Source organism: Ananas comosus, linkage group 10 (assembly GCF_001540865.1).
Source record: "Ananas comosus cultivar F153 linkage group 10, ASM154086v1, whole genome shotgun sequence".
NCBI classification, from domain to species: domain Eukaryota; kingdom Viridiplantae; phylum Streptophyta; class Magnoliopsida; order Poales; family Bromeliaceae; genus Ananas; species Ananas comosus.
In genome coordinates, this window is record NC_033630.1 from 1,534,505 (window position 1) to 1,550,292 (window position 15,788).

The window sequence follows — 15,788 nt, forward strand, 5'->3', positions numbered from 1 at the left end:
ATATTGTATACCTATATCCTCTTTGTTTACTTTTCCTGGTGCAAGGAGATTCACTACAAAGTGGAAAAATAACCCACATATATTATGCAATGCATGGCTACTTTTTGCACTCTTTTTGAGTTTTAGGATGTATGAAAAAAATGCTGTTTGACTAAAATTATTCGATTAAAATCCTTCTAAAAGCTCAGTAAAGATTTTGGCGGAGATCGCGGGTTCCGATTCGTGGCCGTGCCGTGATTGATCCAAACGCCCAGTGGATGGAAACTATCAAGGAAGCAATTTGGTTCGAACCCCCGGTGCATGGGTGATCAGGAATGTTCTAGAAGAACCATTGAACTGAACCCAACACGGCACGCCAGATGTGAACTAACCTGAACCTGACTCACGTGGGAGAGACTTGGCCCAAAATCAACTCCTAGCCCACCCCAAGCATTTTTAATCTTTTTATTTCTTTTCCCAAAAAGATTTTAAAGTAGGGAAATCCTAAGACTCGTTAATTATAGGAAATTTAGAAAAATAAAAAACAAGATGAGCAGGTTCGAGTAGAGCTACAAAAGAGGAACAAGCATTGAAATTGTATCACAGCGAAAAGACAAGGAAAAACACCGAAAAAATGGGAAACAAAAGGGCCTCCTTAATGTAGCCTAATAAACATAGATAATCGATCCTTTTTAGTAGTATTGGTGCAAACATGGCAAATATATAGTTGCAATTTCTCTATAGAACATAGTATTAACCTCTTCGCTCTAAATCAGTGGGTGGAGCATGCATAAATCAGTGGATAAAATGTAAACAACAAAATTTTGGAACATTTTTATGCCATGTCCATAAAGCTTCGATCGACGGTTCTACCTAAATAGAGGTGTTTCCACCATGTTCCTAAATTTTTCCTTCTTTGGACGAACACCAGTAAACCATATACTTTTCTTACTTGAAGTAGTAGTTCAATTACAAGCTAGCTGCTCCATCAAACCCGTGACGTGGAGAGTTACAAAACCCTACACCATGCTTTTTCTTTTTTTTCTTTTTTTTCCTTTGGACACATTATAAATTTGTCTTATTAGTTTTTTTTTCTTTTTTTTTTTGGGTACTAGTGTACTACTACTGCTTTAGCTTTCAATTATAGTCATTTTATATGGACCGTTTGACAAATAAATAATCTCTAAAAATTTTGGTGTGATTAAAAACAAAAAAAGAGATTATAAGATTCGAAAATTAAAAATAGAATCTTTAATTTAAAGCTTCTAAATTTACTACGGAAAGAAGTTATTGAATGTACGCATAGCTTTCCGCAGCTCTCCTGCTACTACTTATCAAACTACAGTAGTACATCCTACATTACATTAGGACCAAACATGCCCTAAGTTGGATTTCCAAAAGTGTGAAGCTACTCTATGGGCTGAGTGTGAACCCCTCTTCCTGTGAGCACAAAACAACCACAAAGAGAGAGAGAGAGAGAGAGAGAGAGAGAGAGAGAGAGAGAGAGTGAACTGTAACTTTCAAGAAAGTGAACTGTAACTTTCAAACTATGGCTTACAACTGTGCAATGAGCCCATAGAAATATAAAAGAAAGATTAGATGAACAGCTATCCCATCAACCACCCTCATCTATATATATAGATATGAAAGAGTTATCATGAAAATAAAAGCAAGCATTAGGGGAAGCTTCTTAAATTTTTGAGACGCAAGAGGTGGAGGAAAACAGCTGTATTAAGAGATAAAAGCCCTTTTGGAAAAGAAGGGTATTCTAATTTAGGTCTAGTTAAGGCCTTGACCAATCATTAGCTCTCTTTAGCTTTTTTTTTAATTTCTTTTTACTCCTACTTGTAATGACATGAGAGTTTGAGCACCACTTATAAATAGGAGTTGTTTGGGAGAGGCCTCCAATAGCATGAGTTTCTTGGAGTGTTTGTATTCAAGCCCCACTATTATATACATCTCCCAAGAGAGAGAGGCCCCCTTTTAAAAGTGTGTTAGTCCTAAGTCAATTCCCAAGAGCTAGCCATGAACAAGGTTGTTGGGCACAGGGTTGAGTTATCAGAGATCGCTACTTCTAACACACATGGAGAGGATTCCCCCTACTTTGCTGGGTGGAAAGCTTATGATGAAGACCCCTATGATCCTGTTAATAACCCCTCAGGGGTCATCCAAATGGGCCTAGCAGAAAACCAAGTAAGCTCTACTTTACACTTACCCTTTATTCCCAGTTCTCAAATCTCAACAGGAAGAGATCATGACCAAGTAATTAGTTTCTCATGCTGCAGCAAATGATAACAACTTTGAATCTTAAAACTTTAAAGCTAGCTCCTGCTGCAGTACAAGAAAGCACTTTGTCTCTTTCCCCCCATATATAATTAACCCCCACACAAGGAGTTTACATAAATGACCATTTGCCCTTGTTTGGTATATATATATATATGAGCAGGTTTCATTTGACCTCCTTGAGGATTATTTGGAGCAGCACCCAGAGGCTTCCAACTGGGGAAATGGAATCTCCAGCTTCAGGGAAAATGCCTTGTTCCAGGACTACCATGGGCTAAAAACTTTTAGAAAGGTATATATTAACTAAATCCAAATTAATTAAGCATCCTTTGTTATGCATATATATATATATATATATATATATACTACACGGTCCATGCATTATTGAATCTAATGATGATGATAAAAAGTTAGGAATTAAGTACACAGGTTTTGTACCATCACTTTCAAGTTAGTTAGTTATATATATATATATGTACTCTTTCATAATTAAGCACTTAATATGTTTAGAGATTATTTATTTTAATTCTTCAGGCAATGGCAAGTTTTATGGAGCAAATAAGAGGAGGAAAGGCTAAATTCGACCCGGACCGGATTGTTCTCACGGCAGGCGCAACCGCCGCGAATGAGCTATTGACTTTCATATTAGCAGATCCTGGAGATGCTTTACTGATTCCGACTCCGTATTATCCAGGGTATGTAACAGCTAGCTAAACCCCAGCTAGCTAGCTAACTAACTAACTAATATCAATATCATTCATTCATTTATTATTGTTATTATTTGTTTAAGCAGATTCGATAGAGATTTGAGATGGAGAACCGGCGTGAACATCGTTCCAATCCGATGCGACAGTTCAAACGGATTCCAAGTCACTCTCAAAGCCTTAGAAGCCGCTTACGCCAAGGCAGAAGCGGCGGAGATGAAAGTCAGAGGGGTTCTCCTGACGAACCCGTCGAACCCGCTGGGCACCGCGGTCGCCAGGGCGGTCCTGGAAGACATACTAGACTTCGCCGCCCGGAAGGACATCCACTTGATATCCGACGAGATCTACTCGGGCTCGGTCTTCGCCTCTCCGGAGTTCGTCAGCGTGGCGGAGATCGTCGAGGCGCGGGGCTACCGCAACTGCGAGAGGGTTCACATTGTCTACAGCCTCTCCAAGGACTTAGGCCTCCCCGGTTTTAGGGTTGGGACGATCTATTCATACAACAATAGGGTGGTGACCACGGCGAGGAGGATGTCGAGCTTCACACTCGTGTCGTCGCAGACTCAGAAGACGCTGGCGTCGATGCTGTCGGACGAGGAGTTCACAAAGTACTACATAAGGACCAACAGGGAGAGGCTGAAGAGGAGGTACGAGTACATAATCCAAGGGCTGGAGAGAGCAGGGATTGAGTGCTTGCAAGGGAATGCCGGGCTGTTCTGCTGGATGAATCTGGGGCCACTGCTGGAGGAGCAGACGAGAGAAGGGGAGCTCAGGCTGTGGAAACTGATATTGCATGAGGTGAGGCTCAACATATCACCAGGATCTTCATGCCACTGCTCTGAGCCTGGGTGGTTTAGGGTTTGCTTTGCCAACATGAGCCTCCACACACTGGAAGTTGCACTTACAAGGATATATGATTTCACGCAGAAGAGCAAGACAATAAAGTCATTAATTAATTAATTAATTAATTAGGCTAGTAATTTAGATATGCTCTTATTAATTTGTATCTCTTTATTGTTGATCACTCTTCTTTTTTTTTCTTTTTTTTTTCCTCTTTTTTGATGGCAACATCATTTGTTTCAGCTTGCTTCTCCCCTCAGAAGAATCAGAATCCATGTATTTTTTCTTTCTTTCTTTCTTTCTTTTTTTTGATTTTTTTGGGGAAGGTTATGTTTTGAAGGGGGTGGTTAAGAAGATCCCTCTCCTTCCTTTTTCCTTCTCCATATTTGAAAGGTTTAATCCTTTTGCATCTTTGTAATGTTATTGAGAACAATTAACAAGCCAATTAGCTGTAGAATATTCTTGTAGCTTCAATTTTGTCTGACACAAGTTATATATCTTTGAATATATACAAAATGTCACTGTAGAGATTTTTCCTTGAATTACTGTTGAAAAAGGAATTTCACCTCTCTTTCCTTGTCTTAATTAGTCAATTGACTCATGAATAAGTGAATAATCGCTGGTCTACTGAGACCAGCTTTCATTTTCTGAAATGATGGGAGCCTCTCCTCAGCAGTGGGATAGTATACATATATTTACTTCTTTGAATTACTTGTTTGATTGTTCAAAAGCAAAATAGCTTTTGGGATTCTTTTAATAGGGCAAAGTGTGTGCAGTAGTCCTTTTAACATTCCCAATATTAATCTTTCTCAAAAAAAAAAAAAAAAAAAAACATTCCCAATATTAATTGCAACTTGGTATGGTGCATACACTTTTCACTTTAATATTTTGCAGCTAATTTCTGAACCTTAAGATATATATGTACGCCACTTCAGTCACAAGACCATCAAAATAAATCTCATTTCACCAAATTACTCATTAATTTTAGCTTTGTTTCAAACACAATTTAAAAAATTAGCTGATAAGACAAATTATTATTTTTTTTTTAAAAAAAAAATCAGAATCTGAAGTGCACTTTCCGGAGAAGTGAGTTGTACAATAACCAAGTGGTAAATGGTAATATGAGGATAATACACTTGCTATCCATAACATTTTATATATTTATCAGCCCAATCTCTCTGCTCCTAAATGTCAAAATGAGGTATATATTTATGTACATTGTGTAATGCAGCTGTTTAATGCCTTTAATAAAATGAATAAACTATTTCGACCACATACGTGTGTTACTATTTTTTAAGCAATGTTTTTTATATACCTCATTTTGACATTTAGGAGCAGAGAGATTGGGCTGATAAATATATAAAATGAATAAACTATTTCGACCACATACGTGTGTTACTATTTTTTAAGCAATGTTTTTTATATACCTAAAATTCAGGTATAAATTTTACACGTTATTCATCTAATGACCAATATTTTTACACTAATTTATCAATCTTCTTTTTTCTTTCAGTATCCAAAGGTTTTTAAAAAATTTCTAAATTCTTGTATATATAAAATTTATATCTTACTTTTGTGCGTACAAATAGCCAGTAACTCCTTTGGAGCAACACGGAGCAATTAATGATGGTTGACATGGTGCTATTTACTTTGAGATAAAAATAATATAATAATATGATGACTTTTTTGCCATATTTATTACAAAGTAAGAAAAACAGGGGATTACTACTTGGTATCAAGATTAGTTGCGATTAAACAGTGTCCTCAGTAACTAGGATAAGACCAAGCACATCCATATTTATTTGTTTGACCCAAACAACACATACCGGGTTCTGAGCCAGATTGATTTTACTTCTCCTTTGTTTTCAGTTATAATTATCTATAATAAAATATTTAACAATTAAGCCCGTTTCAATTTTTTTTTTTTTTGTTTTTTTGTACCAAAAATGTGATTCCGAGGCCGAAAAGTAGAAATAGCACTAAAGAACTTCTGATTATGTCTAGAAAAGCTATTGAGGAGGATGCAATATAATGTATATATATATATATATACACCTCATTAAAACATACTATTCTCTGTAACAGGGCCAAACAAGCACCACGAGAGTTGAATTTTAAGAAGCGAAAAAGAAATAAAAAATGTTTTAACTTGGCAGGTACTAACAATTGGGTTGGCTGGGTCCATATAGGAGCTAAGGTTACTTTTAGGACTAGTTTTATTGTAACGCCCAAATAATTCTACACTGAATAAAAAAATAAGTTTGACTGGATTATATGAAATCTCGCACGCTAATAATATTAATTGGATTTATACATTTTGAGCTGGTGGTTTAGATCCAATGAGTTATTATTGCTAGTTGGTCAGATCTGTACAATTAGTATCAGAGCCGAATACCAGCCAAAAATGTAAGAGTTGAGTGCTATGCGGCGTAAAGTGCTACACCAACAAATTTGATGAGAGTCACCTCTTGAATCCGTAGGAGCCACCTTTAGAACGTCAAAGATTAAAACAGAGAGAGTTTGTAACGTTTCAATAGTCCCATATCGGATGAAAAAATGACTCTGATTAGATTATGTGAAGTCTTGCACACTATTAATATTAACTCGGTTTAAGTATTTTGGACTGGTGGTTTGAATCCAAGTTATTATTGCTAACGGATTGGTCGTTATACTTAATATACTTAAGAAAACTATCAATCCTAGGAAGTCACAGGGGAAATAAACAATTAATCTCCTTAGGTCACAGATTGAAGGCCTAGTTTTACAATAATCTCCAAAGTTTATCTTGAGCCAGCAATGTAAAAACATGACCACATTTTCCAATACCCACTGAAAGGGCAAGGGGAAGCTATTTGCAAAGTAAACAGCTGTAGCAAAAGGCAGAAGCATTTCCTTTGCTCATTATATTCCCCTAATTCACTTTTGTATGCCCTGTATCTCAACAATAGAACAAATAGAGCTGGTCTTGCAGTGATATGCTGGTGTAGATTCTCTTCTTAGACAAGCTTGTCTACTAAAAGTGAGGATTTAGTACTCTAATAAGATGTTATGTTCATAAATTTTCTAATAATCCTGTAGAACTAACCCTTAAATCATTGGTGAGCATAACACCACATAACCCAAATATATGTCAACATGAGATGTAGCCAAGAAGAATTTGGGAAGAGTTGGCAAAACCTTTTTCTCGGGCTAAGTAACAACCACATGCGGACGCAGGTACTAAAGGAATACTTAACCGGAGTTTTGCGACTCGCAAGCGAGATAACGAAGGTAGTAATGGTTGATTAGTTAAATGAAACATGTAGGAGAGCATAAGACATTTGAGTTGGCCCATCATTTATTTAAAAGGTCATGGTTCCCTAATATGTTGGTCAAGAAAAGCAAATTAATGAGATTAAGAGGTTGGCCCTTACTATCTATAGAAGCTTGCATGAGAATGATAGGAAAAAGGAAGTGAAAAAAAATGGTGGAACAATTACTGTGTATGCACAACAATCTCTGCTTTGCAAGTTGTTTTTGTCGTGACAAGTGGAGGCACGAAAATTATTTTATTCTTTGAAATCTACTAAAAGAAGGGATGCAGCACGAGGACTTGGACTTCTGAAGGATCGACCCTATTAGCTAATACTATTTTCGCCCAAGCACACCTACCTAACCACACCTAATTATGGTGCTCTGGTAGGATCAGATGGTTAAGTCCAGGGATGATCACATGTGGTAGGACATTAACTTGGAGTCATAGAAGCTCAATGTGTGATGCACAGAACTTTGTAAACTATCAAGTTAAACAATATTAACTAAAATCTGATTACAGTTTACGTAGAATAACAGGGGAGTCCAAATTCTCATCTAGAACAAAGAAATTTTATTACAGATGTCAATAAAGTATATATTTGGCCGAGTTTAAATACATATATAAGTCCGATTAATGGATTTACACTCTATTTCTAAGTTCTCATCTTGTTCGTACTCAAAAGATCAAGTATGCATGTTTTTTAGTATGTCATATTCTTAACAACAGTAACTTCGTATGGATTATGTGAATAGTTAGTTAATTGCTTTAAGGACACAAAAAGGAAAACTCATAAATTATAAAAGATTGCAAAATGCAACTAATAACATAGAATTTTCCACAGAACAGATAAGCTTGTCATATACAAATTGAATGGCATTCAATGTGCCTCAGCATCTGACATACTTAATATCATAACAAAGCAACAATGTGCACAACTGTGTTCACACAAGGAACCTCCACCAAAAGTTGGACTAATATTGGAATATTACAAGAATATCAGTTTTGGGGTCAATAAATATTGAAGCCCGAAACAAGAGAAAAGAATAATCAGGTGGTTCAAAAGGTGATTACAGAATTTAAAAGTAGAGTCCAAAAAGTTACAGCATAATAGCACATAATTAGCCTGCAATATAAGTCATTTTGTCGACAATAATTAACAAATGAGCTACTTAAAATGCCATGCATGATACAGCAACTTAAACTTTTTCCAGCGTAACATCCTCCAAAATACATTACTAAATAATCGCAAATCATTCTCCATCTAATGCAGCTAATGTCTCAGGGTTCATGTATCAGTTTTTGATAGGCTCAAGTCTTAGATCTCTCCTCGAAATAAAACATATTTATATAGGTTGTCATATGTTGTCATAGTCCTTTGTAATAGCTTCCAATATATCATCTGTCTTTTCTGATCAGTTTCTCGCTAAATTGGTATCTTTCGCAGCTCTTTCAAAATATTTCATGAAATTCTCTCTTTTCCTTTGTACCGCTCATTATATATAGACTCTTCTATTTGGCTAGTTATTATTGAACTAAAATAGATTCAAGTTTCTGCCCCGCGATAATAGATTCAGGAAGCTAATAAATTAAGTTGGATTAGCCTAATAAGCTGAGTAGCGATGTGGCCCACAATAGACCTAATGACAAAAGACCCAACAATGGACCCAATGTTCAGGTTGGTTGAGTCAGGTTGAAGATCGCGAGCGTTGTGGCTAAGTTCTTAAGTATGATGGATGCGTCTTTTCTATCAGTACGTATTTTTGGGATAATCGATTAGCGCTTAGGATCTACACCTTCAATCAAAACATGCCAATAATTAACATATCAATGTCACAAAATTAAAATACTGATGCAAAGATCAGTGACCACTGTTGCACTCTAGCCACAGAACAGCCTGTCATTTGAATTGACTTCATCGACATCTACAACAAAAAAAAATCAAAAAAAAAAGGGGTAATGGTTGAGGTTGACAAAATGTTACTCGAGATTTATCGAGAAGGTCAACTCCATTAGCCATTTAATTGTTGATTAAATTAAATAGGAAAGAAAAAGAAGTGAAATATAATTACAATCAGATAAGCCCCTGCATAGGTGATGCACAAAAGTACTTATAGTAGACTTGCAACTTTAGGACACCTTGAATTAAAAAAAAGCTTGTATTAGGAAAGTAAACTATTTATATAATTAGCTAATCATTTAATATATATTGGTTGTGCGTGACCCTATCATATAGTTTTCAGCGAAGTATTGTATATGAGATACGTAAGAGACTTGCCAATCACACTATAGATTTTTTTAAATAAAGCCTTCTTGCTTGTAGTTTAAGGACACCCCATAAAATAAACAAATTTCTCAAGAAGGATCTAATTGTTATTAACACATCTTATTTCATTACGATAAGATGTAACTACGTCCATTAAAAGTAATATATTTAGCAACAAAATAGTACCTTGGTTTTCTCATTACAATTATGGATAGGCGATCATTCCTAATAAAAGGAAATAAATATCTACACTCGGAAGACTCTCGTATTCTGTCGCTCTTTAAAGAAGTTGGTTGATATATCTCATGGTATGGTCTGCGAAATTTGGATCTGCTTCTCGATTTAAGCGAACAATATGTGTTATGATCTACCAGCATCTTTAAATAAAAAGGAACCAAAAACAAAAGAGTATGTTCTCTAGTTAAGCCCAAATCCTTAAACCCTAGACTCTACATGAGGAATTATCTACAACAGGGTGGGAAACAGCTAACATTGCATGAAATTTAATGAAACTACAAGCAAGCTTCCTACAAGGAATCTCAACGTTCTTGGGTATTGTGCAAAAACTTAGGTACATAATTTTTCTATTTCAGAGGAATTTTCTACTTTCCTTTCCCTCAAACTTATCACAAAAAGACACTAAACACAATATAACCAAAAATACTTTAAGTTTCTTTTCACAACAGTGCTCGTTGCCAACCAAAGCTATGGAAAAAAGTTATGGTGCAATCACATAAAATTTATACTCTCTTATCTTTATATTCATCAAAATACTTGCAACATATAAATCGAAACTAAAACCACTAAACTATGCTCCCAATAGGAAATGTGGTGCAAAAAGGCTAAAATTTAACACATATAGTAATAGTAATAATAGAGTAGGAGAATATTTCTGCAAACCAAGATGAGTGGAGAGTGTGTGCAATTCCCCACCCATTATTATTGTTATTATCACTATCGTTCCATTAAAAACAAAAAGGTATTGTGTGTTCTCTCTATGTCGTGGTCAACGGTCTAAGGCCTCCGCATTGAGAGAGACAGAGAGAGAGATGCTAATTAATTTACGGCTTATAACTCTCCACGACGCCGAAGTTGCTTTTTAATTTACTACTTGAAAGGTCAAAAATAAAAAAAAAAAAGAAAAGAGAGAGAGAGAGAGAGAGAGAGAGAGAGAGAGAGAGAGGTGCTCTACCTTTATTAGTAGCTTGATTTTAAAAAAAATTTAGAATGCATCAATTATATTATATTAATAATGCGGCGTTCTTTAATCAATTAAATAATTTTTTAAAATTTATCCATCTCAACGTAATTATAAAATTAATTTATTTTTAATGATATGCTATAAGTATGATATAGTACACTATCTCCCTAACTTTACATTGCGCTGATAGCCACTAAACTTACTAATTACCTTTCGTTAAAATATTTCTCATACTCTCAAATTTAATTAACACGATTCTGAATTTTGAAGACATTTATTTACTATTAATCCTTATCTTAGAGGAAGATTTGCCTGTACATCTGCGTATCATGAATTTATCCACTTTTTATTTATCTAATGCTTTTGTCGAATTTTAAAATAAGAAAAAGGATAAGTGCTAAGAGATACATGAAGCATGTCAAAGAGGTACATCGGATGCAGACTAATAAATTTATTTTCCTCTTTTTTTGTGATAGTAACTAACGATAAACACTGAAATAAAACCATTTTACAAGTTTGGAATTTTGTTAGTTAATTCGCGAATTATTAAAAATCATTATTAAATGGTCCGTTTATAAATTTTTTTTTCTAAAAAAAAAAACTATTCGCGAATTTTTAGACCGGCCAAATAATCTGCGAATTATTCACAAATTATTCCCGAATTATTAAAAATCTAAATAAAAAACTTATAATTTTTATATTTAAATATAAATTACCTTATATTTTATATTTTAAACTGAATCTATTTTTTAAGCTGAATTTTTTAATAAATTAAAAAATAAAAAAATAAATTTTATACGTATTATATCCGTACTGAACTTTTGTCGAATCCGAATTAACTAACTGTGGTACGAGGACGCAATGTAAACAGAGCAAAAGTTTCGGGCAATTTACGCGAAACATATACGACTCCGCCCGCAGTAATCTGGGCTCCTCTGACCTTATGGCCTATAGCTGGTTTCTGGCTCGTCAGCCATTTTGGCATAGTCAAAAGTATGGGCACGGAAAAGTGCTTTTCGAGTAAGTCATAATTCACAATTATGCTTAACAGATGGAAGTTTAAATGCAGTCGCCGGGGACCAGAAAAGCGCTTGTGCGCTGGTGCTTCAAATCAACATGACTTTTTCGGTGCCCTAAACACTGCAACTACTACGATCAAAATTTTCTGCAAAAAGCCGCCTAATTGGTTTACATGCGCACCACAAATCGCTGCATCAGTACAACATTTAGGGCCGTTTAGTTGCATGTAATTATAAGTGCACTGCAGTTGTAATTGCATACAAATACAAATTCGGTATTTAGTTTGATATATTTAACTCCAACTGCTGCAGTAGGAACTGCAGAAGAAGATCCAACAATGGAAGTTGGAACTACTTTAAGCAGAAGGTAAATTTAGCTCTTTAATTATTTTTTAAACAAAAAAATATTTTTCTTTTTACATTGGAGTTAATCTCAACATTAAATAATAAAATTTTAAATATCATTTCTCAACTGTATACAACCAAACAAATTATTTATAGTTACAACGCTTTCTACTGCATCCAACTAAACATGATACATGTAGTTGTGCATTTTCAACTACATATATCTTCAACTATACTGTATTTATAATTACATCTAACCAAACGGCCTCTTGGTATCACAAAAACAAGAGGAGTATCCAAAGCTATATTCATTTCGTATTTCATCATGAAAAAGAAAAGAAAATTGAAGCTTGAACTTCATGTGCAAGAAAATTCAGTTACTGTGATTTAAATCAAAGCCCTCAAATAACTACACTAATCAATAATGTAGAAACAAATATAGTTAGAGCTGCACCTTAGTTGTTCCAGTTCAGTTTTTTTGCAGTTGTCCTGAAAACCAAACCAACAGAGATTGTAAGACAAAACAGGATATCAACTGATCTGATGAATGTGGCGGTCACAAGATGCAATTATTCGATATCATCAAACTAATACAAAAATTAAATTATCATAAACTCGATTAATGCTGTTTATTCAATTCTGAGAAAGTAAAATTGAAACCAAACTTAATCAACTAAAATGACTTGGCTCAATTTAGTAAAATTTGGTTTAAACCGAGTTGTACGCTCACTTCTTACTACACATAACATGAGGAAATTTTTCTTTAATAACTTTTCTGTGCAAAAAGAACCGTCAGCGTATTCTTTCCACTCAAAAATTTAGTCCAAAATTTTTTTTTTTCACAAAGAAGCTAAAAAGGTAAAAAGAGTATACATCCTGATAAAAGAAGATACAAAATTTAGATACTTCAAGGAACAAGCAGTTTCATTTTGCAAGAGAAGAGTATTCCAGCATTTCTAAACAGTACAGAGGGAGGCAAAAAAAGGTTCTTGCAAAGTCCTACACCATTTTAGCAGTTATAGTAGCTGGCGACAAAGAACAAAAGCATCATCTGGCCATTTTATGCTGATGAAGTAGCATCCGGTCTTAAATCATTTCTTAACCATATGAGCATACAATACGCTGACTGTAAAAAAATAATAATAATATGTAGAAACCGACCAATGAGAATGATGCATTGCACCAACATATTATGACTTCGCCAAATAAAGCAATTAATTGTTCGCAAGAATACATGCATTCAGATGTTAATCCAGGTTCAGAGCATCAATTTCTATTGAGTTTTTTTTTTCCACAGGAGCCAATTGAAAAGAGACAGATCGATCTAGCAAATCCAGGATGATCGGAATGTTATTCTTGTTAATAGAGCCCAATTTTCAACTAGTTCTACATATTCTCTTGTTATGTACAGAATGAGCTCGAAACTTCTAAAACAAGTAATATAATACGCAATGAGTAATACTTTCAATATCTAATCAATGTCATGCGTCATTATCATGTTGTCACAATATGCAATGCATCTGGAAGTAAGGACAGAAATATGGAACTCTCGTTTAACAAAAGATAACACCATTGATGTTAACACAAAAACCAAGAAAAGAAAGTCAACGAGGTAAGCGTACCTCATCCAAAGCAAAGTCAAAGTTTAAAATTCAACTTCTATTTTATCACCGATAGTATCCCGAAATGTCAGCCTTAAACAAAGTTTGAAAAGCTCTCCCAGTGTGAGATTGATAGGACAGGTGGGAAAGTTTGAAGTGTTCTCCCAATTAAACAGCTAGGGTGACCAATAATATATACAAATTAGGATTAAGAAGAACTAATAGTGGGACCTATGATGCTGTATGTGAGAAACTAAATCAAAATCCAGGACTTAAAATAACCCGCTGTGCTGTCTCCTAATAATCCACTGGGGTGTTTCTTGATGCACAACTGGTGCGGAAAAGTTTCAAGATAGTGTTAAAAATTACCATGACATCTCAGATGACCAGGTCTTAGCACAGCTATTAATCAACATGCTAATCACTCCCTTGTACTATTAATCGTCCTGGACGACCTCGTCAACTAATATACATCACTTCTATTTCACCAACTATTCATCCTATTGATGGAAAGGTGAATTGAAATCCAAAGATTCCTCTCGCATACGGAACTACACGTACATATGTGACCAGCATAAGTTACAATCATATAAATCGAGCGCAAATTTTTTACAATACCATCATATGAAGCAAGGAGATAATGAATTAATGTGAAATCAACTGGAGAACTCAAAGTGAATTAAACCTTCCGAAAACAGTAAATTATTTCAGGAACAATGCTCATCATGCTGAAGATTAGCATATATCGACTGCCAGATCCCACCTGTTTTTCCGGACATGCTTCACACCATCGAGCTCTTTGCAGAGTGTCTAGTAGTGGCCGGGAATACTGCAAATGTAAAGCACTCAAAGCCAAGTATAACTATCAATAGAGTAGAGTGGTCCATAACAAAAAAACAATCTAAAACTAGAGACAGACCCTAGAAGGCGTCGAGCGTTGATTTGTATTTCAGTGAAGGAAATGAAATGAGAGGAAAACTCCATTTACTATTTCTGACAATATAAAACTCTCTGACAAGATAATTCAATCAGAAAAATATGTCTACAGAAGGACCACAATACCAGAGCTTATGGCCCATTTGTTTGCATCAGCTACATGTAAGTTTCTAAGGCCAAATATTTTGCCGAACAAAGCCGAATATTATACCAAAATACCACATGTGATTGCTATCTCAAGGCGATTTATATATATCTTTCAGAATTTCCTTAATTGTTTGGCTTGACACCATTTTCAAGTTAATATCATATTGAGTTACTGAAACTTATCTCAGATGCAATGGTCAGAATCAAGAATAGTTACCATTACTTCCTCACTTCCCATCTCAATTTAATGCAACATTATAAGTTATAAAAACATTTATTAATGAGAAATTGAAAATGTTAGGAAACACTTCCAAATTAACATAGCCATTATGTTCACAGGATCATAACATGTAAAGCAAGAGAGATATCAAAGCACATCATCACATATCCAATGAACCATTCGGAAACATTTTAAATCCGCGATTACGCATGTAAGATCTCATCTCACGTTCAAAGCAGCATATAATTTTTCTCACCACGGCATTTCCGGCCCTAAGTTGCGAAGCTTGAGCACAGCAGCATCGACCGCATTTAAACACCAAATTGAAGGAAAAAAAAAAAAAAAATCATCTTCGAGATCCAAAACCCTAATGTAGTGAATGGAAAGTGGTATGAAACCCTTGGTTAAGGGCTCAAAGCGAATTGATTGGAACAGCAATAAACAAATAATTAAACGAGGAACGGAGAAGAGAAAAGCTGGGTGAATTTGGTTGAACCTTTTCCGATGATTCTATGAACTGTAGCGTGTCGCAGTGATTGGAATGGTTTGGGAGCGACGTTGCTAGGGACACGCTTACACGCCGACCGCGAGGTGCTACGGGGAGAACCTATTCGGCCCATTTCCGTGCAAAGCCTGGACCGGATTGGGCCGCACAAGATCACGTCACCCACGACCTGGATGTATTAGTTTCTAAATTTTTAGTTGCAAGCGCATTGAGGAAAAGCACCCGCTTTAATGCTTTGGTTCCGATGTTGTTCAAAAGCAACAGATTTCAGGGCTTTAGCGAAGCATCCAAGCAATGCTTGATGCTTTTTCCATGACATTTCCCTAAAGGCCGTTTGATATTACGAAGCATTTAATGTTATTAGACCAAAAGAAATCCAAATAAAAGTACATAAAGATATGCATCAATGCTTTGTCCCATAAAAATCATACGAGAATCAAACTCCTGTAT

General features: G+C 35.3%; 2 protein-coding genes across 5 annotated transcripts; one reads left to right on the forward strand and one right to left on the reverse strand.

The window, feature by feature from the left end:
* LOC109716188 (1-aminocyclopropane-1-carboxylate synthase 7) lies at positions 1,656–4,260 on the forward strand. The gene is made up of 4 exons (XM_020241517.1): positions 1,656–2,172; positions 2,426–2,554; positions 2,797–2,957; positions 3,056–4,260. The coding sequence occupies exons 1-4, from the start codon at positions 2,005–2,007 to the stop codon at positions 3,924–3,926; spliced, it is 1,329 nt and encodes a 442-aa protein (XP_020097106.1). The 5' UTR covers positions 1,656–2,004; the 3' UTR covers positions 3,927–4,260.
* On the reverse strand, positions 12,012–15,637 carry LOC109716485. Of its 4 annotated transcripts, none has more exons than XM_020241961.1 (4): positions 15,330–15,637; positions 15,090–15,118; positions 14,216–14,359; positions 12,012–12,418 (listed from the first exon to the last, which is right to left on the reverse strand). In XM_020241961.1, the coding sequence occupies exons 1-4, from the start codon at positions 15,451–15,453 to the stop codon at positions 12,344–12,346; spliced, it is 372 nt and encodes a 123-aa protein (XP_020097550.1). In that variant the 5' UTR covers positions 15,454–15,637; the 3' UTR covers positions 12,012–12,343. The 4 variants fall into 4 exon arrangements, 2 of the variants coding, with proteins under 2 accessions (XP_020097550.1, XP_020097552.1); XM_020241963.1 differs by having other exon boundaries at positions 14,294–14,359; positions 15,330–15,551; XR_002217935.1 differs by having other exon boundaries at positions 14,294–15,200; positions 15,330–15,619.

What these genes read in the sequence shown, in the direction of transcription:
- LOC109716188 (XM_020241517.1), top strand. Translation starts at nt 2,005, where the DNA reads ATGAACAAGGTTGTTGGGCACAGGGTTGAGTTATCAGAGATCGCTACT. An exon ending in TGGGCCTAGCAGAAAACCAA is followed by an intron (nt 2,173 to 2,425) that starts GTAAGCTCTACT and finishes ATATATGAGCAG; the next exon opens with GTTTCATTTGACCTCCTTGA. An exon ending in CCGACTCCGTATTATCCAGG is followed by an intron (nt 2,958 to 3,055) that starts GTATGTAACAGC and finishes TTGTTTAAGCAG; the next exon opens with ATTCGATAGAGATTTGAGAT.
- LOC109716485 (XM_020241961.1), bottom strand. Translation starts at nt 15,453, where the DNA reads ATGGGCCGAATAGGTTCTCCCCGTAGCACCTCGCGGTCGGCGTGTAAG. An exon ending in TCATAGAATCATCGGAAAAG is followed by an intron (nt 15,119 to 15,329) that starts GTTCAACCAAAT and finishes GCTGTGCTCAAG; the next exon opens with CTTCGCAACTTAGGGCCGGA. An exon ending in TTAGGGCCGGAAATGCCGTG is followed by an intron (nt 14,360 to 15,089) that starts GTGAGAAAAATT and finishes TTACATTTGCAG; the next exon opens with TATTCCCGGCCACTACTAGA.